Source organism: Anguilla rostrata, chromosome 3, assembly GCF_018555375.3.
Source record: "Anguilla rostrata isolate EN2019 chromosome 3, ASM1855537v3, whole genome shotgun sequence".
NCBI classification, from domain to species: Eukaryota; Metazoa; Chordata; class Actinopteri; order Anguilliformes; family Anguillidae; genus Anguilla; species Anguilla rostrata.
Window position 1 is genome coordinate 53,733,215 of NC_057935.1, and position 25,890 is coordinate 53,759,104.

The 25,890-nt window shown below is 42.8% G+C and overlaps 1 protein-coding gene across 2 annotated transcripts; it reads left to right on the top strand.

Moving 5' to 3' along the window:
- The first annotated feature begins 1,290 nt into the window (after positions 1–1,290).
- Positions 1,291–23,967, top strand: LOC135251135 (exocyst complex component 1-like). 2 transcript variants are annotated; one of them, XM_064328276.1, is made up of 18 exons: positions 1,291–1,433; positions 1,605–1,795; positions 3,737–3,861; positions 6,766–6,925; positions 10,596–10,783; positions 12,674–12,901; positions 16,953–17,085; positions 18,511–18,620; positions 18,838–18,984; positions 19,534–19,636; positions 19,871–19,944; positions 20,479–20,577; positions 21,202–21,251; positions 21,429–21,726; positions 21,908–22,091; positions 22,240–22,439; positions 22,739–22,933; positions 23,559–23,967. In XM_064328276.1, exons 2-18 carry the CDS (start codon positions 1,666–1,668, stop codon positions 23,721–23,723), a joined length of 2,589 nt encoding a protein of 862 aa, XP_064184346.1. In that variant the 5' UTR covers positions 1,291–1,433; positions 1,605–1,665; the 3' UTR covers positions 23,724–23,967. The 2 variants fall into 2 exon arrangements, with proteins under 2 accessions (XP_064184346.1, XP_064184348.1); XM_064328278.1 differs by having other exon boundaries at positions 18,847–18,984.
- The last annotated feature ends 1,923 nt before the right edge of the window (positions 23,968–25,890 follow it).

The window sequence follows — 25,890 nt, forward strand, 5'->3', positions numbered from 1 at the left end:
ATTCATTTCGTAGATGTGTTTTTATAATGTTACTATCCTTTAGTTTTCTGGAAATGTTTGCACTTGACTTATTAATGTATTTTAAATTTAGTTTTGCAAGACGTTTATCTTTTTAATTGTGCCAATGCTCCGAACATGCTAAATTACCGATTTAGTGACGTAAGACCCTTCATTAATTCATGGTCTTTCCTTAATTTAAGTACCTGAGGAATATTTGTGAATCAATTAAGGTAATTAATTGTCGAAAGAGATTTCCATAGCTAAAATATAAAAAACTTACAATTAAAAATTATAATACTTCTGAAATTTTCTCAAGAACAAATTGCATGCATATATTTCAATGGAAATGCAAATTTGTGCTAAGCTGTTTAACCCAGCTCAAAAGTAGAAGAGAAAAAATGAAAACATTTGCGGTAAAGACAAAAATGAATAGCATGTGTGAGGATGAGAATTACTGAGAATTATTTCACATTTAAACAGCGACATCTAGTGAACACACAGTCCATGTATATGCGCGATGATTATCAGATAAATCATATCGGATAAAATGTACTCTCATCAGAAGGACAGGAAGAAACATTTACGCTACTCTTCAATACTGCAGAGATATACAAGGATAAAACGTAAAAATAGGGACCATATGCACTCCATTAGAGTTGACTTAACACCGAATATTTTACTGGTAGCAACTGTTGCAGAATTGCTTAAGTAAATGCTAAGGTTCTGCGCTTTTAGGACCAAGTCACACTTACCTTACGTCACAGAATGCAATGCCTGGCTTGAAAACACTGCGGAATTATGCATTATATTCTATGGTTTTGGCAGTACTTGGGGGAATGTGAAATTGTCACGCCAAACATTTAAACAACCAAACATTTTCAACAAAAAGTGTGCCATTGTCATGTCAGGCAATACAGCTAGTTTGAGGTAAAAGTGTTAAGGCTATAGTTGCTTCTAATTGATACACAATGTAATTAACGAAATGTAGCATCAAAGAAAGAAATTATTAGATGATCGAATGGATATGTCTGTTCGTCAAAAGAGAAGGAACAAAATGTACTGGTGTTGATATAACCCTTGCTGTATCCCTATTCTGCTAAATCAGACAGTGTTTTTTACGAAGCAAATTTAAAAAACAGTCTATGGTAGATATTGAGAAAGGAGAACTGAACATTTTCACAGTTAAAGTCATGCTGAGTAGGTTAAAGGACTCTCCCATAGCGGTGTGGTATGCACTGCATGTGAGAACACTGACAAGCTGCAGTAAGTAACCACATCCGGATCTGATAGCTTAACTGAAGAAAAGTAACTATATCAGCTACCCACCAGAGCATTTTTAGTATCCTGTTTTCAAAACAGGTTTCTAACCTGCATCAACCCTACACGGTGGAGGTTATCTGCTTCCCCAGCTTTGTACTGGAAGGGGGGTGAAGGTGAGGACACTTCAGGCATCACTTTGTACAACTCTCATTTGAAGAGCGCTGTTAAAGAGATTTAAATTCTCACATCTCAACAGGTTGAGCAGCTAGCACAATTTGAAGAAGTCAAGCACGAGGGAAAGGCAGCTGAGCTCTTGAGAGTTTTGTGTTTTTGCTCTTTTCCAGGCTAAGCTGGTGCAGAACAGAGAACGCGTGTCGTGGGTTTGATGTGCCGTCTTGTCGCACCATGGCGGTGATCTCCCTTCGCAGTGATCTCCAGAGAGATATCTTCACCCCTCAAAAGGAGAGGCTCCTAGCTGTGTCCTCTGTCTGGAAAGCAAGCAAGAAGAAAAAGGAAGCCATTCTTTGCGCTGCAGGTAAAAAAAAAAAAACAAAGAACGAAACCATAATGATACATTAAAAAGCTCTCTGCAAAATATCTTCACGTATCAGATGGAAAGAGAGCATTATAGCATTTTCTGCCGGGGACAGATTATCTGTTTAAGAGCCAGTTTATGTCACAAGAGCAACTGCTCCCATTCCACTGGTTACTCATCCTTCCACCCACTCAGTGCCACATTACAGGTCTCACCTGACTCATCAAGCTTTGCCTTTCGCGCCTCTGCGAAGATGCGTCTGATTTCCTTGGAGACCACTCCTGTGGAATCAGTTGGAGGCCATTGGCTAGAAAATCTCACCCGGGTGCTTTTGTCATAGAGAAGGCCTGAAGATATTAGCTTATCTGATATGAAAGCATCCTTCGCTCATAAAACAAACTGTGCACAGTGGTAGGCCTGTTATTGAAATGGGACTTGGCAAGCAACCAACAATTTAATTGACAAGTTAACTGAAAGAATACTAACAAGGCATTATGAAATGTAGAATCTCAATTACAATTCAGAGAGTATTTGAGTATATGTATTATACATTTCCAAAAGTATGTGGACACCCCTTCCAATTCATGGTTTCGACTGTTTCAGCCACAGCCATTGTTAACAGGTGCATACAGTCAAGCATACAGCCATGCAATCTCCATTGACAAACATTGGCAGTAGAAAGGGTTGTACTGAAGGGCTCAGTGACCTTCAACGTGACACTGTTCTCAGATATCACCTTTCCAACCAGTCAGTTTGTCACATTTTTGCCCATCTAGAGCTGTCCCAGTCAACTGTAAGGGCTGTTATTGTAAAGTGGAAAGGAATAGGAGCAACAACAGCTTAGCCACAAAGCTACAGAGTCCGAAACTACCTCTAGAAACAACGTCAGAACAAGAACTGTTCGTCAAGAGCTTTATGAAATGGGCATCCATGGTCAAGCAGTTGTACACAAGCCTAAGATCAACATGCACAATTCCAAGCATCAGCTGGAGTGGTGTAAAGCACACCGTCATTGGACTCTGGAGCAGGTGAAACGCATTCTCTGGAGTGATGAATCACGCTTCACTATCTGGCAGGCTGATGGACAAATCTTGGTTTTGCAGAAAGCATAGTGCCAACTGTACTGGCCAGAATAGTGCCAACCGTAAAGTTTGGTGGAGGAGGAATAATGGTCTGGGGCTGTTTTTCATGGTTTGGGCTAGGCCCCTTAGTTCTAGTGAACGGAAATCTTAATGCTGCAGCACACAATGACATTATAGAGAATTGTACGCTTATAACTTTGAGGCAACAGTTTGGGGAAGGCCCTTTGCTGTTTCAGCATGACAGTGCCCCCGTGCCCAAAGCAAAGTCCATAAAGAAGTGGTTTCCTGAGTTTGATGGGTTAGAACTTTACTGGCCTGCACAGAGCCCTGCTCTCTACCCCATAAAGCACCTTTGGGATGAATTTGAATGCCCACTGCAAGCCAGGCCTATATTCCCAACATCAGTGCACAACCTCATTAATGCGCTTGTGCCTGAATGGAAGCGAATCCCTGCAGCCATGTTCCAAAATCTACTGGAAAGCCTTCCCAGAACAGTGGAGGCTCTTACAGCAAAGGGGGGTCCAACACCATATTAATGCCCATGGTTTTGGAATGAGATATTAAGCAAGTATGCAAGGGTTGATAAGGGTGATGTTCTGGTGTCCATATACTTTTGAAAATGTAAGGGCCTGATTTAGTATGACCTTTTGCACATGAAAAACCTTTTAGCACATGCAAAACCAATAAGATGACCAATGATTGGTCATGGTATTTGTTTTGCACCAATCATTGGTTGTGTTATTGTGTTATTAGTTTTGCATGTGCTACAATGTTTTGCACATGCTAAAGGTCTTAGCAAATCAGGCCCTATACCGGGCAAAATTGCTCTGTAACGTAAATCTTTCTGACCCATTTGCAGTGAGCTTGAATTCTTGGGGGACGGTGTCCCTGGCGACAGTGAAGGGACTGAGGGGAAATTACAAGCTATCCTCACGCTGGTCAGCAACTGAACTCTCCCTCGTCGATGGGAAAGACGCGGTCAAGGTCAGGAAAGCTAAAATATTTTAAAGATGATTTACTGTTTTTTTTTAATTTTTTTTTACTGAGCACTGAAATAGAAATCACACAACACACTTTCATTACTTTTCAACTTCCTGTATTCTCAGTTCTCAGAAACTGAAACATTTCAGCAGAACAAATGAAGGATCCTAACATGCTGAAAATTTTAATCGGTATATAATGGCAAAAGTACTACAGCCCAGCCAATTAAAGAGGACAAAATTGGTGCTTCACCAGGGCAGTCCAAATTACAGAAATTACCCTGATTACTTCTCAGGGTCTACCATGGAATAAGGAGATCTGGAGCACTCAAAGGTCTGAATCATAACGCTTTTAATAAAACAGGATGACCTCAACATCAGGGACATCTACTATAGTCAACAGAAAAAACATAAACATCATTCATCCTGTTTCTGAGCCTTATTTCAGGGTAATCAAAAGTATTGTATATGTACATCATACATGTACTGCCAAATGAGTATTTACTGCCAAATATGTATTTTATATTATATAATACAGTATAATGTATAATATTTAATATGTACAATATATCGTAAAATATATTCAAAAACAGCATAAAATTGCAAATTATTTTAAGTTTCTTTCTTTGTTTTTTCAGTTAAATTAAATATGCATATTTTGGCAAACATTATAACCAAGATGTTTTCCAAAAAACCTTTTTAAGGATACATCATATTCATTGTGTTGTAGTCTGTAATTCCCGGTCACTTGTCTCCCCAGTACTGTCTCTGTGTCTGTGTTCCCTGAGCTGCTTCACTCCCCTGCACTTGTGTGATTTCACTATTCGGGTGGTTCCGGGTTTTCGTGGTTTCCCCCCCTTCCTTCCAGTCTCGTTTTTACTTACTTCCTACTTATTTCTAGTTTTACTAATTTCTACTAATCCTTACTAATTTATAGATTGTAAAATACTAACTTCATTAATATACTAACATGTGAATATTACTAATGGACTAACACACACTAGTTTTGGGTTTTTGATAGTTTAGATCACTATACTAATACATTAACCAGTCTCCCCTTTTCCATGCTGCGCTGTAGCTCCGCCCCTTTTCTTTCTAGCCTGCTCTAACGCTGAGTTCTGCAATTGCCTGCACCTGTCTCTTGCTCTGACTGCACCTCTCTCTCTCTGCACGCGTTTGTACCTGCTCACCCAGTCTATTACCGTCTATTATCATTGTGGTCTATGTGATTCCAGTCCGCATTTTGTCAGTCCCCTGTCACTTAATTAGTTTTCCTAATGTTCTTCACCTGGATGTTGTTTGTTACTCCTCCCTCACTCACTTAACCCCTCCTTGATTGTTATCTTCCCCAGTGTATAAATGTCAGTCTTTTCCACCTGTTCAGTGTCAGAACGTTGATCGAATTCATTGTGCCGATTGTTAGTAAGCCTTTGTCTATCGAGATTCCTGCGACACCCCTTTGTACGACTTCGAGTTTGCCTGCCCCTTTTGGTTTTGTTTGCTTCTGGTTTGACCTTCGCTTTGCCTTGACTTCTCTTTTGCCTGTCCCTTTGTACCTTCGCCATTCTGATCTCCTGGTTTTTGATTTTTTGCCTGTTTTTTCACTATTCTTTTGGAAACTCGATTCGGTACCGTCCTCTCTGATCACCTGGCTTCGAACCTCGGACTGAATAAAGACAACGTTTTTTGGATTTCCTTGGTCTGCGTGTGGGTCCTTACACAGAAAATATCACATTGTTTTTACTTAGTTAAACATGACTATCTTGTGAAAATTGGGAGTCAGATTAAAAGCTCATTCTCTGCTGCAGCAAAGAGGAATCTGATAGGGTAATTACAGTGAGTCACATTAGATTTTTCATGGCTGGAATACAGAGTATTTTCGGGTACTGATGATAACGTGCAGAGTCCATGAGCTTATGCTAACATTGCGTGCTAGGCTAGTGATTCTCAAGGCTGATTTTAGCACAGTGATGAATTAAACAAGTATTTTTTTTTAATGATGCATGTAACTCTTGGTGTAGATCTGCTCAATGATGGAATATATTTACTCTGGAGACATAGGAGTTGCAAGAGTTCTGTCTGTAGGCTTCATTAACATAACTACACATCAAGTCAAGTGCTTCTCCACACATATTTTTTCTCATGACATTGTGGTGTGTTGTAACAATGCCACAGACATTTTGTAATTATTTGTGTGTTGTTTGAGGCTGGCGTCTGCCTTTAAAGATACGAGAAAATATTTAGGGGCTGAGAGACACAGAAAACAAAACTATCTAAAATTTTGAGGAAGCGGTTTTGCTGACCCTCTAGTGATTTATGCATTAGTTGTCATCAGGGGGTTAGATCTGAGGCTTTTCTGTTTTAGTTCTATGTCTGGCACATTGTGTGGGCGTAGGGCAGTTGGCAGAATGTATTACCCTCGCCAATCATAAATTAGAGAAAAGTTGGTGTAAAGCTGGGAATGGGGGTCCAGTAAGTTGGCAGAATGAGGTCCATTCCAAATCTCCCAGAGCCACAGCCATTAAATTCAGAACCACAGGCAGGGGAAACAGTCAGCCTGAGGGAGGCCTCCAATCATGCTCTGTCCTCCTCATCATTCTGACTGAGGGGAGACCGCTTTCCATGCAGATAACATTGGCCTTTTGTCCACATCTGAGTCTAACAGACTCATCACGCTGTGAAAATTATTTTAGCCAATCTCCACTTTGTCTGGGCACAGTGCTTTGGCATTTATGTCTTTTGGCAGGGCTTGAATGAGGCAATAAAAATGTAACATCTAACAGCACTCTAGTTGTCACCGGCTTGGCTCACATACTTAGAGACCTACGCTATCTCCACCTGCCTGATGGCAGACGCCAGGCCGCATATCATTGCTTGGACTCACGAGAGCTTCTCTGTGATTGGGTAGGAAACAGCTGAGTTCCACCTGCACCTGGACAAGGTTTACCAGTGGGAGACCAGCAGCCCCTTGGAGAAGAGAGCCTTTGTCGCATGTCTGTGGAAGATCAACCAGCGCTACCTGCAGGAGAGGGTCAAGTTTGTCAACATCTCTCCAGACATCTTAGATGGTAGGACCATGGTTTCCACCACCAACTTCCACTGTGCAGTCACCTGTGGAGTGGTTGATAGAGGCCACAGGCACACAAAGTCAATCTCTTGCAAGTGACTTGCATGGTGCACTTTCATATGACTTTTAAAAAATGTTTAGGCTTGCATTGTTTCCACTAGTAAATCTTTTAGTGAATTCAGCATTCTAGCATATTCATCTTTGTTTGTTCAGTCCACTTTTACTGGGCTCACTGTTTGCCTGCTGTGGCTGTTCGCTGAATGATATGCGGGTCTGATAGAGAATACAGACACACCGTGTACTGCACATAAAATTTAAGAATATCAAGTGCACCAAGTTCAGCTCCAAAGGAACCAACTGCACCTGATGAAACAAGTTACTGCATGCCCAAATCTGAGCTATTGGTCAGTTTGTCCAACATATTCCCAATGCCACCATAGAGTATTCAGACGATATTCCTTTTGTGAACATGTTCCCGTGAAAGGTCCTGCACCTCTGCAAGTTCATGCCTTCTGACTTGCTGTCACCTACTCTAATTTGCTGGTATTGTTGAATAGGTATTGGGACTAACCATCATCCAAACTGAAGTGAAGTATTCTTGTTCTAAGGCACGCTGAGTCAAATTTCCTTCCACCGACTGTTTAAGAGCCAGTGGAAAATCTGTCCATACTATGCAAATGTTCACCTCTTCCCACAATCCTTTTCTGGTGATAGAGATGATGAGATCAGCTCATGTGCAGTGTGGTTCGGTGAGGAGGACACAGATGCATTAATCCAATTGGAATTGTGAAGTGTAGTTAAGCTAATTTGCTGAAGAGACGTGTTCTGTCTAAAATGTAGAGAAATTGCCAGATGGTGTGGCTCTAGATGGGGAAACCTGTGATTTTGGATTTGCATATGGTTGTTTAAATAGAAATGCTTTGTATATTGGGAAGCTTTTTAAATTATTCAACGGCCTTTATCGGTATAACTAATGCTGTATTACAATTGCACCTACGTGCAAGGAGAGGATTGTAATTTTAGTCTGTGTGTTGTAAGTGCTTTTTTTTTGCCCACCTTTAGCATTTAATTGTCTTTCACATGTGTCTAGTCAGAAATGTATTGGTACGTATCAATTAATTATGGGTGTGCTTCAAGTAAGGTTTTAGCCTGACATCTCTTTACAGTAATTTTTACCTTCAGTTGTTTTTCTTTTGTAAACCACTTCTGACGAATTGTTTTTTTTTAAACTTCGTTTTATGTGCAAAGCAGTTTAAGATGTCTATATTTTTTTTAAGCTTTTAGATTGTAAGTAGATTTGAGGTAGAGAGGGTTTTCTCAGCTTTACTCTGTCTGCAAGGATTGCATCTAGATAGAGTACTGGTCCCACACATAACAGCATGTATCCTGAAATGGTAAGCTGCATAGATTCAACCTTCAATCAGATTATGGTGCTGTCAGATCCTAGCATCTAAAGTTACCATGCTGTTCTCCATTCCTATCCTGGTCAAATGCTCATCTTATGCAAATAAATGCAATCATGGTCTGATGAAATGGTACCATGATACATTCAACAGTTGCCAGAGTATTTCTTTTGGTACTAATATGCAATGTGTTTTAACAGTGGTGACCAGGAGCATTCCCTGGACCTGAAAAAGCTCAGAATCAAGTTAACTGAACTCTCTGCTATTATTATTCAAATATAGTTATTGTGGACTGACAACAATCAGCTGTCGATTTGCAGTTGGGAGAGAGTCAGTGCTACCAGACCAGTACGTTTTTAAGGTGTAGTTATTTTCAAGACACATGCACATCATGTTATTCCCAAGATGCATCAGGATAGATACACAAATAGTCCAAAAATGAATGCAGGTATAGTACATCATGTAACTATGCTGCCGCTGTAATTTGCAGTAGGGAAAGCAAAAAGTCTAAATAATTTTGAAATCACCATGCTGGATCAGTAAAGCATAAATTTAATCAGCGCATCAGCAAGAGAAAAGACCGGAAAACAGAAACAGGCTGCTTACTAATGTGCTGTTTGTGTGGTTGCTGTTCTGGCCTAGCTCCTCCTCAGCAGGACACATAATCACTGCAATTATGGGGGTGAGGAGCTAACTACTGCATATTACGACTGAGATGCACGGTCATACAGAAGTGTGAGGGAATGGTTTCATAGCAAAATATAAAATAATTCCAGGTGTAAGGGCACATCCTAATGTATTTTGAGCAGTGTCAGACGACCAAAAAAAGCGCTGGTATCATTTCTCTCCACCATCATTTTTTCTGTTCTTATAATTACATGTACATTGCATAGTATATTTATCAAAGTAACATGTATGTTTTCCCTGTAACCTGATTTTTAAAGCAATGGCATGGGCAAGTGTAGCAATATATGAGAATGCTAAAGATTGTAGCTCTGTCTCTGGTTGTAGCTTTACCCATCTCTTTTTTGCAACCCGTTGTTGCTTAAAGCATCTGCAAATGACAAGTGTTGCAGCAAAACACCTGAGCTCCAATTGAATCCTCAGAAAAATATGTGCAAATCAATGAACCTGGTTAAGAAGAATGGCAGTTATGAAAACAGTGGCCTAGTTAGATTTGGGGCTATGGTGGAAATGAGCTAGTGGAGCTGAAAGAGTTTTTTTTTCCCAACAGGGCGTTGTAGCACTGTACGTATCTGTATGATATCAAGCAAATGGCGCTCTGCTCCTCCACCCATTTGCCCGCGGGAATTTTGATATGAGTGTGACTTTCTTTTTGTTGTGAAAGGGTAATAAGCAAACTCAGCTCTGCTCCCAGCTGCAGAGGTCTGGAAAGAGAGAATTGCCAGGTTTTCTTAATTCATTTGCATGTTAATTTTGTTGTTCTGGCTTCATTTCTAATGAAAGAGATTCATTATTAATCCACCAGAACAATATTAGAATCTCATATTCCTCCTCTCAGTCACGTACAAGCACACATACCCAGATCTGCTATAGCAGATGGATACTGTCTACAAGAACAGAGACATTTATCGATCTCACATGGGCTGTGAAGACCTAGATGATAAATCAGGCTTTTTTTGGCATGTTAGTGTAGTACTATTCACTGAGTCAGACACACATTGTATTTCATCCACATAACTGTTCAAAATACTTCACGATTACCAAAAACAGTCAACGAAACATGTCATGAGCACAGACTCATGCTCAGATATGAATTTGTTTCTTGGTAGTTTGCGACAGGACCTCATGCTCAGATATTAATTTGTTTCTTGGTAGTTTGCGTACAGGACCTCATGCTCAGATATGAATCTGTTTCTTGGTGTTTGCGACAGGACCTCATGCTCAGATATGAATTTGTTTCTTGGTAGTTTGCGTACAGGACCTCATGCTCAGATATGAATTTGTTTCTTGGTAGTTTGCGTACAGGACCTCATGCTCAGATATGAATTTGTTTCTTGGTAGTTTGCGTACAGGACCTCATGCTCAGATATGAATTTGTTTCTTGGTAGTTTGCATACAGGACCTCATGCTCAGATATGAATTTGTTTCTTGGTAGTTTGCGTACAGAACCTCATGCTCAGATATTAATTTGTTTCTTGGTAGATTGTGTACAGAACCTCATGCTCAGATATTAATTTGTTTCTGGTAATTTGCGTACAGAAGCTATCTCTTCCTGTCTTCACATTTCCCTGTTGTGATTTACAGAGGTGTTGCCATGGCAGCATTGCAGGGTGTCAGAGGAGCAGGAGGAGGAGGAGGAGGAAGGCTTTCAAGAACTGACGGCACGAGAGGCGGCCAGCGTGCAGCAGCTCATGGAGGAGAGCGAGCTGGCTATGTCTGACGCCGAGGCCTTCTCACAGGCCCTGCATACCAGCCTGGCCAACATGGACCAGGTGAAAAGCTGGAGCGCACCGAGGCTGAGCACGGAAAGAATGCATTTCTATGTCCCTCCAGAGAAGCATTGTTGTTTCATAGTTTATTTAGACGTTTTATTATGATTACAGAAAGTTAAATAACGTACAAAATCATTTTTTAAAAAGCTGAACGGAAAACGCAACAGAATAATAGACAAATGCAAATATATTGTGATACCTTCTCTTTTAATTATAAAAGTGACATCATTTTTTCGTTGTCTTTTTACAGTGAGTTCCGTAGGACTGGACATGTAGGCGCTGCTGTGTGCATTTAGATAACCCCTTTCAGGTTTTACCAATGGATTTCAAAGTGCTTTACAGTGAAGGGGTGGAGTATGTTGTGCCACAACAAGCACTGCATATCAGTTGAGGTGAAGCGGGATAAATTCATTAAGCCAATTAAACCAGGAGATGATTAGATGGACAGATTTAGAAAGCCTGATTACAAATGTGGCCTAGATACTGAGAAATACATAGCTCTCAGCGACTTAAATAAGTGCCAGGATATTTAATATGCACAGTCAACCACGGGTGGAGCTAGGGTTTTGGCAAGGGGGTGTGGGGGGTGAGTGTGAGGGTGTGAGACTGACAACCAGTGTCAACACTAGTTTGTTCTTGATTTGCTCAACCAAAGTTTTCACTGTTGGGGCCTAAAATGATAGTCCTATTGGGTTTTTTTTTCAGTGAAATCCATTTGTTAAAATAATTACTTCAACCAGATTTCCCTGTGTTTTATTTGTTGAACTGGTAATATTTATGTTGTTTTTCATTTGTTTTAACGGAAAAATCCCATATTTGAGATGACTCTTAGGCCTATCATTAGTCTTTGGTTTACAATTAGGGTTGGGGTTAGAGTTAGGGAAGCCATTAGGCTATGAACATACCCCACTTAAGTACTCGAATGCTGACATTTCTGGCTGCGCAAAATTGGTTTTACGCGTCATTGCGTTCTAAAATGTGGCACCTGAAACGGAAGCACAAGCTGCAGTTTCAAGCATCGCAGTGAGGGGAATTATAGCCGGTAACAACAGGATGAAACCGTCTTCAATTTGTTATTCTTTCCGCTTAGTCTTTCACAACTGTCCTGGATCGCCCCCTTGAGGACTCGGGTTTATTACTTCCTCATGGACATGAGAATGCATGTTGAGTATGTGCAGCTGAGCCGTGCGTTTGCAGTGCGTCAGTTAGTTATTTGCGTTGGCGTACTTGCGTAGGGTATGTTTCGGGCCTTAGTCTTAAGGGTGGGGCAAGTAACAGTTCTTGCAATTTTGAGTCCCTTCATCATGCATTTGCGCACCATAAGCATAAGTCTGAGTATGTAACTGCAAATTTGAGGATCGTGACCATGATGAGAAAATATAGACGAATATCAGGGTATATTTAGGAGTACAATTGTTTTCATACATTTGAGTAACAGTGACAAATTGGGATTCATAATGACAATGCCTGGGATTAAGAATTATTATGACTTGACACTGATTTAACTTCATAACAATTTGAGGGAGGCCACCAAAACCTTTACAGTGGGTTGTTTTCACATGATATAAAGATATTGAAGATTTGTATTAATATTTACATTTATTTCTTATTTTTCACTGCTTTCTTTCATTTCAGTGAGTCATTTCATTTGTCAGTGAGTCACCATTGTATATTTAATACTGTCTTAAAGGTTATTTGTGTTTTTTTCATGGTAATAATTAAAATGTTAGAGCACAGCTGATGTTGATGTGTCAGAACATGGATTATAGCATTTTTATATTATGCTTACTATGACAGTGAATGGCCTTGAATAACAATAGCATAATGGCCCATCACTCAGAATCAGTGAATGCTAAGCTCTTCCTCCCCCCTACTCTTCCCCTCCCACAGGAGAACGTGCAGGCCATGATGGCTTCAGAGTCACAGGCAGGGCAGCTCCTGTGCCTGGTGGACGAGGCCCTGGAGGAGCTAGGGCACATAGAGGAGGCCTTGTCCCAACATGACCGCCAGCTCCGGAGCGTCCAGAGGCAGATGGAGAACCTCTACACGTACGGCGCTTTGCTGCAACATGTGGACCACAACCGCAGACAGCTGCGCACTGAGCTGTGCCACCTGGTGGTGAGGAGGAATCAATACAGTACTGCTTATGCTAGCCAAATAATGGATCATTTCCTATGCATGGATAGTGTTGGTCTAATGTATACTGTTTGTCCAACAATGGTCCAAGTATCTTTCATTTAAAGGATACCATTGAGCAGTCAATTGTATATTTTCAAGAGCACACATTTCTGGAGCTGTTTGCTTTAGTATGTATTTGTCTATGCGTCCAGAAAACCACAACAGAAAGGAAATGCATGTTTCTGTTACTTTGTATCTCTTAAACAAAGACATGAGATGTGATTATTGAGACATGATTTTATTAGGAGCCTCACAACTAATTAGGCTTAATGACAGCTGCACTGATTTCTTTAAGGAGTACAAATGAGCTAAACACACAAAATGAACATCCTTACTGAATCATTTAATAAGCTCAGTGGCAGCTCTAACAGCTATTTCTATGAAAAACAGCTGATTAACTAGAACTGTTCAATATGGCCAACTGTTCATTGAACCTTGCAATCAAAACCAAATCCATTAAAAGCAAAAGAAACCAGTATGCAAAGTTGGTCCCCACTGCCAGAATTGAGTGTAGCCAAAAAAAATATAGTCATTATTATCAACACATTTCATATTTCATTATTAAAGGAGGTATGTTTTTTTCAGAGGCTACAACAAAGATAGTGTTTAACTTATTTATAGCTACAGTGCCTAAATTGACAGGTAGGTCATTAAATTTGACGTACACTTGCAGCAGTGCATCAGTGTCCCCTGGTGGAATGCACATTGCTGAAAATGTTTTTGATTTTTCCTTAAATGTCCTTACGTTTCCTTAAGTGAGACAAGAACTGAAAACAATTATTATACATCAGCATGTCATGGTGCTTACAGGTGGTATTCATAAGAGGATGCTAAAATATTTTAAATTCCTTTCATCCTCAAGTCAGATAACAGCCATTCCCTAATCCCGTGGGCATATTTGACTATACACTTGCTACAGATTTCATGGCAGCCATTTTCTTTCTTATCACTGGTTGCCTATTCATGATTCATGCTTTCTCTTTTGGGGTGGCTTGGTTCTCCTTTTAATGTGTCTTCCGCTCTCTGTTAAGATAGACATGCCTGAAACCAAGAGTAAGCACATTTATTTCATTTCAATTTTTATTTTTAGCCAGAGTATACATCATGGGAAGCTCTTGTCAAAGGCATCCTGTATACACAGTCTTAGCTCGATAAAATATTCTGTCACTTGTCCAGCTCCATTTGAATTTTTAATTGAAGGACTAAATTAGCCAAATTTTTCTGCCAGTTATTGGTTTTATATTAGGAAAGTTCCTTAATTCAAGCCTCATATATTTAATTTAAGGCCCTGTCATGTCCATTATTCAGGTTAGTCAATGTTAATAGGTGATAGTAAATGTGTTACTAAGAAGAATGAAAAGATTGGCCATATATAAATTAATGACAGTATTGACTGTAACCTTTTGTGCTAATATTACCATATTTCCCAATATGTAAACATTTCATCATTCATCATTTTTACCAACGGTCATTCTTTTTAGATATGTCCAAAATGACTTTTTCATAAACTAACTTTTTCACCATTTAAACATTCATAACTGACAGATGCACACAATTTTTAAACTGCAGCCCAAATTAAGGGAATATCTCCTATTAGTCAGCCTGATTCGCCTACACACCTACACACAGTGTGTACTGACACATCCAGTCAGTAATGGCATAATGACAGCCATCGGAAGCTTAACAAATAGATCTGTGTTTATCATCATATCTGAGCTTCACGGTGAAGCTTTTTTAAAGCCATGTATTCAGGAGCATTGGCAGTGTATAGTCTGTGGACAAGGGCCTCTTGGGGGTGGTGGGGGGGGGGGTATTTCGGGGTGACTGCCTTTTCATCATCTTTCACTTGTACAAGTAGGATGGATGGAAGAAGCTGAAATTGTTTGAGCAACAGTTCCATAACTCCTGGGTGACTGAAATGGGTCCCATCAGGGAAACCTGATATTTTCCTTGAGTCTGACCATGCAAACACATCATCTTTATTGCAGTATTACTATGCTTCAACAGCTTTCTCTCAGGTTAGCTATGAACAGTATATCTCACTCTAAGAAGATATTTACCTCTCACTATAAAGCCCTTTTCTTGGTTGTCAATGGTTGAAATTGGAGTTTGGAATTTTTTCATGAGAAATGTCTTTCTTTGGTGGCTAAAAAACAGTAGCAGTACATGTAGCTGTATCGGTAACGTAGTAATGTAATGTGGTAAGATGATACATTTTATTTAAATTATTTATACTCAAATGTCCATATGTATTCTATTGGCCTCCTTGTGGCTGTGTGGAAAATCCCATTGCCATTATGATGTGCTGCGATCAATGCATCATAACAAGTGCATACTTTTGAGGAACAGGGAGGCTGACTGCAATCGGTTTACATATGAATTTGGTCGTCATGTGTATTTATTGCAATCCAGTTGAGCTATTTGAGTAGTTGTTTTATCAGTCATTCTGAATATTGAGACTAGAGTGCAATGGTTGGCAGTTGATTCTTAGGTTTGATGCTTTGATTGGGTCAGCCTGAATGTCTTCAGTAAAAGGCCACCTGTTTAAAACATATATATTTCAATGGTGAACTGTAATTTGATTAGGATGAGGACATGTTGGACAGTACATACTACTATTATAACTAATTTACCTTATTTAATAATTGAATATTGTGTAATACTAATGGCAGTATTGCGCTAATGCTATAATAATCCCAGTCAGAATAACTCAAATAATTTGGTTTATAGCATGCGTCGTTGCTGTTTTGATATGTAATGAAAGGATCGCAGATGCACAAAAAAAAACATTTCTGGCAGTCCGTTCCAGTGCCATAGTGCCAAGAGCGCACTCCCACACACTCGACTTACTCTCCAAGATCTGCATTAACAAAGACCCTGGCTGTAGCTTCGTAAAGAACAGGGTCTAATATAGCCATGGTTCACTTCTGCTTTTCCCTTTCCTCTTACGTCTCTGACACGGAGCATCAGAAGCTGAACACTGAGACTCAGATAATAGGGACACTGCAGGAGACACTGTCATTGAGATGCACATTTAAAAGGTTTATTTTATGCATACTTTCATCCACATATAAAGCACACCAGTGCTACTGTCTACTGAGGAGCAATGTGAAAAAGACATGCTTGAGCCACCCACTTCTACCTCAGGGCAGTGAATGATGGACTTGGTTCGAGTTCCAAACTCTAAGTGCAGGTAAAAGCAACCCCTGTGTCGTTGCTTCACAGTAGACTGGATTTTGGGAGAGCACTTTATGCTTACAAAAATATCCTCTATTAAACAAATGTTAGCTCATAATTTGGAAAAATTAAAATATCCAATAAAAGAGTATATTAATCAGGAATGATATATTCATATTTATTTGTGAGTAATCCAGTCACATGTAATAATCTGCATTGTGCATTGGCCCAGTTGCTCCATCAGTCTGCCATGTCCATTAAAGCACAGGCACATAATCCCACTAACTTGTCCCACCTGTGTGTTCCGGCACTGTATTCTGATCAGCCCACCTGTTTGTTTTAATGAAAAAAAACTGTGACACTGTGATGTAGATATGTGACTCAGCTCTGAGTCTGTGCTGCAGAGATGTGACTCAGCTCTGAGTCTGTGCTGTAGAGATGTGACTCAGCTCTGAGTCTGTGCTGCAGAGATGTGACTCAGCTCTGAGTCTGTGCTGTAGAGATGTGACTCAGCTCTGACTCTGTGCTATAGAGATGTGACCGAGCTGTGAGTCTGTGCTGTAGAGATGTAACTCAGCTCTGAATCTGTGCTGTGGAGATGTGACTCAGCTCTGAGTCTGTGCTGTGGAGATGTGACTCAGCTCTGAGTCTGTGCTATAGAGATGTGACCGAGCTGTGAGTCTGTGCTGTAGAGATGTAACTCAGCTCTGAATCTGTGCTGTGGAGATGTGACTCAGCTCTGAGTCTGTGCTGTGGAGATGTGACTCAGCTCTGAGTCTGTGCTGTGGAGATGTGACTCAGCTGTTTTCTGCAGGATGGACTGACTCTGAGTGAGGATCACTTACGCGTTCTCACCGAAGGGGACCTGGAGGATAAGGAACAAGTTAAGGCCTGTGCCAGAGCAGTCACAGCACTGTCCCAATGCAGCAAGACTCCTCTTACAGCAGGTACTCACTGTGTAATCTTTCCCTGCTTCAGCTGAGCACAGCGTAACACTCACCTGCAACAGCTGATTGTAATTACACTGATCATGGTGTGACACACTCTGCATCTGCAACATCATTATACAGGTTTGTTTCTAGGCTTTGGGCTTTTGATGGGAGGTATACACCCTGGTTAGGCCAGAAAGTCTTGACCCCGGATCTCCCATTGCTGTTTATGCACTCCGAAAATGTGCACAGCATGGCAAGGCAATCTAACCTTATCATGCAGGCTGTAGTAAATCCCTCTCCTCCACTCCAGCAAAAAATGCATTTCGATTTGCCGAACGTGGAACGTGAAAGGCACGAAGGTCACCATCATAGTAAGTCTTCTGCAGATACCCAGAGGCAGAGAGAGTGAGAGAAAGAAGAAGTCTGTTCAGATCTGTGGCCTGTGACTCCCCAATGGGGCTGCCACCGTACAGAGGGAGAAGGAGCAGGTATTCAAAAGACTGGATTCTATCCAGGCTTCAATGTTTCAAAGTTCAACTCACTCGATTTTACTCATCATTTTCAATACCTCTCCACCACTCCTTGTATTGACTTTTTCTCTTATGAAACAGACTCAGTAAGAATTTTTATTTTTATTATTATTCGTCTTTTTGGGAGGGGAGTGGGGGTTGAGGGATTAAACTCTCGACCTTGCAAACGATTTGTCTGCATTTGTGTGACTCAGAAAAGAAAAGGAATATAATATCCAAGTCCCTGCTGACCTCCTGTCAGGTTTTGAAAGGTTGGCCTCTCCAGATCGGCCGTTTTGATGTCCCGTACCCTGGTTGTACCCTGGAGCCAACAGTCACGGCTTTACCCTTTCAAACAATCAGGAGGCTGCTGTGCATTTTGAAAAGCCAGGACATGCAAAAAGAGAATTACATTAATCACATAGCAGGGGTATTTAAGGCAATGCTAAAATGATGTCAATGTGCTTTTAGTTTTTTTGGCTTGGAGAAATAAACTGGTGGAACTGTGGAAACAAAGTGAAGCCTGTGATTGCTGACCGAAATCAACTGGTCACTCCTGTATTCATGCCGTTACTCTTTTACCATTATCTTTGGAATTAAGTGACAAAAGTTTTTGCTTTTGTTGTTATTCTGTAACTTAATGAATGAGTTAGAAAAACAGGAATTGCTTAAGGAGTGAGGAATGATGGAGTGAGCAAATTTTCCATTCTGTCAAAAATACGAATCTGGTTTTACTCTAGTCTGGCTGTAATTGAATCAGCTCTTTAGCTCACTCACTCTTTGACCCCTGCTGGATTTGCCTTTTGTGATCTTGCTTAAAAACATGAATCAATACAAAAAGGAACTGTTATATATCTGTTCTAACTGTTGTAAACCTCTGCGTGTGTGTGTGCGCTCTTGTGTGTATCTGATGGTGTGTGTGTGTTGCCAGGACAACGCAGGCTGCAGGGTGTCGCAGAGCAGCTAATCAGGTTTGAGAGCGTGCGTCAGATCTTTGAGCAGCGCCTGACCCAGCAGATAAACAACGCCGTGATGCAGCAGGTACAGAGGCCGCCCTTCACTCAGCCACATGAAAGAATGAAAGCCAAACAGAGAGTAGAAAAGCAAGTCTGAAGTCGAGCAAAAGCAAAAGTGAATGTATTTCATGGGTCAGACAGAGAAACAGACCCAAACCTTTGACTTCCTGAAGCATCAGTGTGTACCAGAGGCGCAGTTGAAGCACATCCAGCAGGTCGGAGTGATCCTGTGCCCCGATTAGTGTTCGCAGGGCCTGGTGAAGGAACCCCAAAGGGAGGGTGAGACATTGCTGAAAACTGCCAAGTTTCACAAGCAGCTGTTGGAGTACACGCCCCTCATGAGCTGGCTGAGAGAAAGCAGCCCCCAGGTCTTCCAGCAACTCATCCAGGTCAGAACCAAAGCAGGCCTCCGGAGCTCTCTGAATGACAGAGTGCCCTTTACACACTGGATCATGACCCATAAGGAATTTTAACTTTGGTAATGTTTAACAGCATCGGCCTCCAGTCCTGCTTCTGGAAACCTCAAATTCGGTTTTTCACTTTTGTTTCTTCAGATCTTGTTCAGCCCTTTAGTTCTGCAGGCTAAAAGAGCACTCTAACTACTACAATCAAATACCCCCATTTTAAGCTTTGGGCAAACGCTATTTCTTTCCCAGACTGCGGGTCCTACTGATGTGCTGTCGCAGAAGTGAAGAAGGTTGTGACTGCCCTCTAGTGGATAATTATTTAAGCTGCTCCATATCAATCAGATGACATGCAAATTTCCATGCCCCGGGTCAAAAGCACCTTGACATCAATAATGTTTTCCATTAAAGTTTTACAAGTTCACAGGGTTCATAGTCCAGTGGGAATATTTGTTATAGGAAACATTAGTGAACTGGCTTTTCATGTTTCTCAAATGAGAAGCTGAGTGATTAGTTATTGATCTCCCTTTGTAGGTGTATGCAGAGAACATTGGCAAGCTGTTTGACAAACAAATGAAGGACTTCTTTGATGCTGCAAGACTACAGCTGCTAGGTTCCAAGGAAACAAAGAAAGCCGGTCAGTTTGCTGCGGTACAGCGAGTTTTAGAAAAAAAGCTCACAAATCATAGCTAAATAAATAAATAATCTGTGATTGAAACTGAACATGATTTGAGCTCTGTTTCCACATTCAGTGTGAAGCAAATACATATTTTATGAACTGGCTGTGTGAGGAGGACCCAGGTGTATCAGACAGGGTCTGTTTTGTTTATCTAAGTGTTGTGTCTGTGGCTGGGCGTGTTTGTGTCTGCAGGGACAGTCCCCTGCATGGTCCGTGATTCCAGTGGTGGATTTGTGCCCTTACGGCCTGACAGGAGAGCCAGCAGGGTGAGTCACGCATCTCTGACCCCCTTCCTCAAATCCACAGACGACACACTCCACCCAGCCACGATGCCATCAATACACCCCGTGAGCCACCCCGTCCACAATAAGAAATGTACTGCACTGCAGCGCGGAGCCCGGCTCCACATAACTGTCCTCGTGCAATAAAATCAATCCACACCGAGGGGTGAAAAAACATACTGCAGCAACACAGCCTGTGCATTCTAACAAAAAAGCGCTACGGCCAGTCGACACACAGTGCTGGCTGAGAGCAGATGCACTGCAGCGCAATTAGTCTTGATTGAGAGAAAGCACACTGCAGCAGCATTAATAAAATCTCACAGAGAACAGAAGCGCTTCAGCTAATCTAGCGGACGGACTACTGTGACTCATAAGTGAAGCAACAAATCGTTCATCGCGCGGACGGTCTGAAAGCACGGAAGACCCCTCCCTCCTTACGGCCATGGCGTGGGCCCGCTTGAGAAAACAATCTCGGCGCCATAATGGTAGAGACGTGCCTCTGCGTCCTGTGTGCTGTAGGTACTGCAGCAGGTTCTGATCCAGTTGGAGTCGGTGTGTGTGGCGGAGCAGGAGTTCCTCACGGCGTTCTTCAGCCTGGACAGCGGCCCGAAAATCGAGGTTAGCTGAGCTCCGTTCGGGGGAGTGGGAGGTGGCAAGATAATGCAGTAGTTAAGGAACTGGGCTTGTAATCCGGAGGTTGCAGATTCAAAGGTTAAGTAGGGAAATGCTGTCGTGGCCTTGTGCAAGGTATTTAACCTGAATAAGCATATATATGCAGCCACATGCATGTGGGAATAGAGGATGTTTAAATTACTTATGAAACCTGTGAGAAATGGGTTGAACTCAAACATTTAAATGGGCTGATGTCTAAATGCTTTTCTTGTCTTAAAAGTATCATCATGTCTTTGCATTACTGCGGACAGCAAAGCTGAGTGATTGGTTCATGTAGGTCAGTAATTCACAGGATATGATACCCCAATCTCATAGGGTTGATGAAGCCTCTCTGTACTAGCGATTACCCCACACTCCCCCCCCCCGGAAACTAAGCACTACCAATATAGCCAGAACACGGCTTACAACACGCACAGAATGCGTGCCCTCTCGAATTAACGAAGGGCATCGAGCAGTCATCAAACCGGCCCAATGTACAGTGCGGCTTCCCAAACCGCGGGAGGGCACGCGGAGAATAGCAACCCGTTTAATAAGCAAAGAATGACTTTGCAGTCGTTTGTGTCTCTGCAGTTTCCAGCCGGCAGGAGGGGCAGTGCCATCGACCAGGCTCAGATCTGCGCGTGAGTAACGTTCCCGCCGCGGCGATGGGTGGGGGGCGTGTGATCATCTGGCTGTGGAAACGCAAACGCTGTCTCCTGCGTGCCAGCGTCTGGGGTGACCGCGGTGAGGGGTCTGCTCCCCGAGGCGGAAGAGCGGTAACCATGGCAGGTCGCCGCGTGTGTCTTCGCTCCCCGCAGCGAGCTGAGGCAGAAGAGGAGGCCTCACAGTTGGGGCAGATTTTCGGTCGGCGCCGGACCCCCGGAGCCCTGGTTCGAGGGGCGGGACTGCGTGCGGGCGGTGCTGGGACCCGCGGAGACCCGCCTGTGGTCCCTGCTCAGCCACTGTGAGGAAGAGGAGCCGCTGAGCTTCCTGAGCTTGCTGAAGATCGCCCAGCAGTGCCTGACCCGCCAGAGGCACAACCCCGCCGCGTCCTTCTGCTGCTCCCTGCTGCAGTGCGCCATCCAGCACAGTCAGCGCAGCCTGTGCAAGTACACTGTGAGTTCATCAGCACAGTCCTTCCTCAGACTGCTTTAGAGTCAATGAGCTGCACTGAGCAGCGTGCTGTCTCTCAGCATGTGCGGCTGTGACAGAGAAATACACACTCTACTTCTTGCTTTCTCCGCATCCCTGTGTAATGGCCTGGTTTGTCTCTGTGCTGATGGCCTTGTTCCCTCAGGAGTCTCTGTGCAGGGAGATGGAGAGCGTGCGGGGGCTAAAGAAGGCTCGGGCGGGGATCCTGCCCTTTGTGCCCAGGCTGGAGGAGTTTGTGACAGAGGGGCAGACAGTGCTGGGCGGCTCAGAGCAACGCTGGGGTTTGGATAAAGCTTACGCCCGGCTCTTTACCACAGCCTTTCAGACCCGTGAGTACAGCAGCTGAGGGCAGCTCATACACACCGTTTTACTTATCTGAGATTGTCGGTTTTCAGAACTTTGAATCTTTTAAATGAAACAAGCTCACGTTTATTGAGTTACTGAGTAGTGACTGCCCTTCTGTCCCGGGTTTGGCAGTGGACAGCCTGCCAGGGCAGAGCAGTCGCTGCAGCCCCCTGGTGGTGAAGCTGCCGAACTTCCACCGGCTGGCAGGGTTCCTGGGGCGCGTGGGGCTGCCGCAGCTCGCGCCGTTGAGGGAAGAGGTGAAGGAGAGAATGGCCCTGCTGGTGCGGGAGTACGTCCGCTCCCACCTGGGCCAACCCCTCGGGCGCCTGAGCGTGAGTGTGCGCATCGTGCAGGGGCGTTCAGGTCTCTAAGCCTAACAGCCAGTACAAACACTTACAGGCCACACACACACATGCTCGGACACAAACTAAATGGTTAGGTCAGATTTGGACATGTGGGTCAGGTTTGTGTGTGCACAAGCACACAGACGGCAGTCACGGGTGTAAAGTGTTAATATGGGTTAAAATGGGAATCAAGGCAATATAGTTAAGGAAAGCATTGCAGAGGAACAGTTCCAGTAGGACATTCCAAAGCACGGAGTGAAAGAGCAGCTGAGTGCCTCCCTTTTCAGGACTTCCTGGACGGGGTGCGGGGCTGCCTGGCTCACGGTGTGCGGGAGGAGGAGGTGTGCTTCCAGCTGGCTTACAGCAAACAGGAGCTGCGCAAGCTGACAGCGCAGCACTCTGGCCAGGAGGTGCAGCGCACCCTGGAGGTGCTGCACAAGAAGATGGGGCGAGAACTGAGCGAGGACCCCGCCCTGCTGCAGGTAACCTAGCCTCTGCCACGGCAGCTGCTGCTCTCGGGTGAGGCAGCCATCTTGGAACCTCTTTAAACCGGCCTGCCTATTGCCTAATGCAGTTCTTGAAATTTCCTACGTGGAAAAAAAAGTCCAACATGAGCCTCTAATAACACAACTGGCAGCAAAAAGAAAAAAAAACTAATTAAAAGCAGTTATCTGTAGCTGACACACTGTTTGTGCTGATGTACCAGGCTCGTCTCAGCCTGGCTAAGTGTCGCTCTGATAACTGAGACAATTACTCAGCAGTGTGTAGGCCCATTATTCAGTGGTAAAACTCATCACATTAATGCAGTCGGCTAAATGTTTTCATGATACAACCATTTCTCTATCTTGCCTGCTTTATGACAGAATGTTTCAAGCTGTGTTGCTGTGTCCTTCCCATAAGGGGGGGGTGGGGGGGTGGGAGACACTCTTAATTGTGGAGCCCAGTATTTGTATTTGGTATTGTATGGTTTAACAAAACCATGCTTGTATTTTTTGATAGTGTATCTGTTTGCTAGCACAGGCTAGAACACGAAAGCAGAAAGCAGTTGAGATAGGCTTTAACAGTGCTTGCAAGAAATTAAACTGTCCCCACACACACGCCCCTCAGGTGGTGTGGAGAGATATGCAGCAGGACTTTGTGGCTCAGTGTCGCGGGTTCGAGAGCATCGTTGGCCGGTGCTACCCTGGAGCTGGAGTCTCGCTGGAATTCGGCGAGCAAGACCTGCAGCAGTTCTTCCGTGCTATCAGCGAGAACGCCAAAAGGGGAACCTGAAAGGAAGACAAGTGGCACTGGAGTCACGTTTCCAGAGAAACTCTCAATTCAACATCTCAGATACAGTATGACAGTACTATGCCTGACACCACTGATTCCCACATTTTAGCTTTTTAAAAAAAATTTTTTATACATTGACCACTGATAGGCATAGAGATCTTGATGCACCATTTAAATGTTTATATTTCAACAAAATAAAATGTATATTTGATGGGTTTTGTAGAAATAAACCTGTGTACAATTACCAATTGCACGGGTATGCCTGTGTGTCTGAGCAAAGCCCCAAAAATCAACACAACAACATACCAGCTAGCAAAATATCGCAAACAGTATTTTCTTTGCAACTCCACCGTCAAACCACAGGGGGAGTACTTGCAGACCACAATTTGCCAATGTCCTCTACATGGGCATGCAGACTGCTCCTGCGTGTTCCTCTCATGACTGTCTCCATTCACCATTTTAGATGTTTGCCGTCGGTTCGCGGAGGGGGGGGATAGGCTATTCGGTGACATCATGAGGCAGAAGACTGACAATTCCCTCCTCACGTGCCCATTCTCACACATTCGACAAGACAATTTGGAGTCTCTTATTATCCTCCATGTCTTTGAACCCTGGGGCCCCTGGCAGGCTCCAGGCTCCTTGGCTGAGATTTGGACTCAGTTCCCTCCTTGAGCACTTTCATAGCAGTGTGGTGGTATGGTTTCTAATATGCTGTGTGTGCATTTTGAAGGCATACTATGAAGGACTTCTTTCCTTACCTTGCTCCTGTGTTTACAATCAAAAGCATCTCCTCTGCTCTCAACCCCACCTACACCTTCAAGATGACGAATCTCACACACCAACAAAACAACACAGCAACAGCTGTTGACTAATGCTCGACTAACATATCCGATAGCAAAAACCCATTTCGCTGTCATATGCAGCAAAGTCACAGGGTAACTAGCTTTAGCTTAGTAGTGATTGAACGAACCCACACTAGCCACTGCTAGCACAGGACCACTGGGCTTCAGTTCGCTCTAGCCCCTGCCTGGAAGCTTGGCAAAATTCTCACATGATCACACATATTCACAAACACATAAATTTATCGTTGCTTTTATTTTTATAGATTATATTTTTTGCATCTTTACATAGTGTATCTATTGCAGAAAATGTCCACCACGTAGCTATATGGGAGGCTGCCTTCCCACTTCAGCAGATTTGGGGGGTAGCCTAGAAGACCTCCAACCTCCAGCCTACCAACCAATCCCCTTGACAAAAAATGCACACGACCGCACGTTCACCCATGATATAAATTCAGTGAAAAATGCAATGTGTCTCGTCGACCACGAATATTGGTCTGTTATAGTCAAACTGCAGTTGTACCAAAAAAAAAATGTACATGATATTTGTAGGATTTTTGCCAACTACTGAAGTAGCTAGCTCATTAGACTGGCTAGTAGAATTGGTTTGAATCTTATTCCAGCTCTAAGTTGTTACTTTGTTAAAATCCAACCATAGTCGACAAGACATGTAAACATGCTGATCAGTAGGTCTGGGTGATGGCAGTTAAAAGCGTACAGAACCTGACAGCCAGTTGGTCCAGCGTTAGGTTACCAACTAGCCTGACCACTATCTTCCATCATTAACATTCATGAACACCAGTGCAATTAGCCATTGACCAACAGTTTGCTCTCTCACTGTCCACCACATGGTTTTCCCGAATAAGCCTAGCTAACCCAAATGGGAAGGCAGGGGAAACTTATTTTCCCCTAAGTACTTTTAAAATAACGAATCCCCCTTCACTGCACAACTGAATCAGTGCAAATGGAATACAGACAGACTGAGTCACTTGTCGTTAGTAATACAAGGCTGCTCCTATTCTCAGTCATTTCAATGAAAATCGCACACTGCCATACAATAGTTTCTCTATTGGTACATGTTTTTCAATACTAGAATTAGAGTGGGACCCAAAAATCCCAAACTTTCGAATTTAAAAAATTCCAAAGTACTGAGAATAATAAACGAGATTGTTTCATCTGTTCATATCAAGCTGAAAATTTGCATACATGCGTAAATGTTTCTGAACTAAGGATATCTAGTATTTGTGGACAAGTTTATTTAATTGTGTCAACTAATATATAACAATCTTTACTCAACTATTCATGCTGTTATAAACAGAACAGTAATT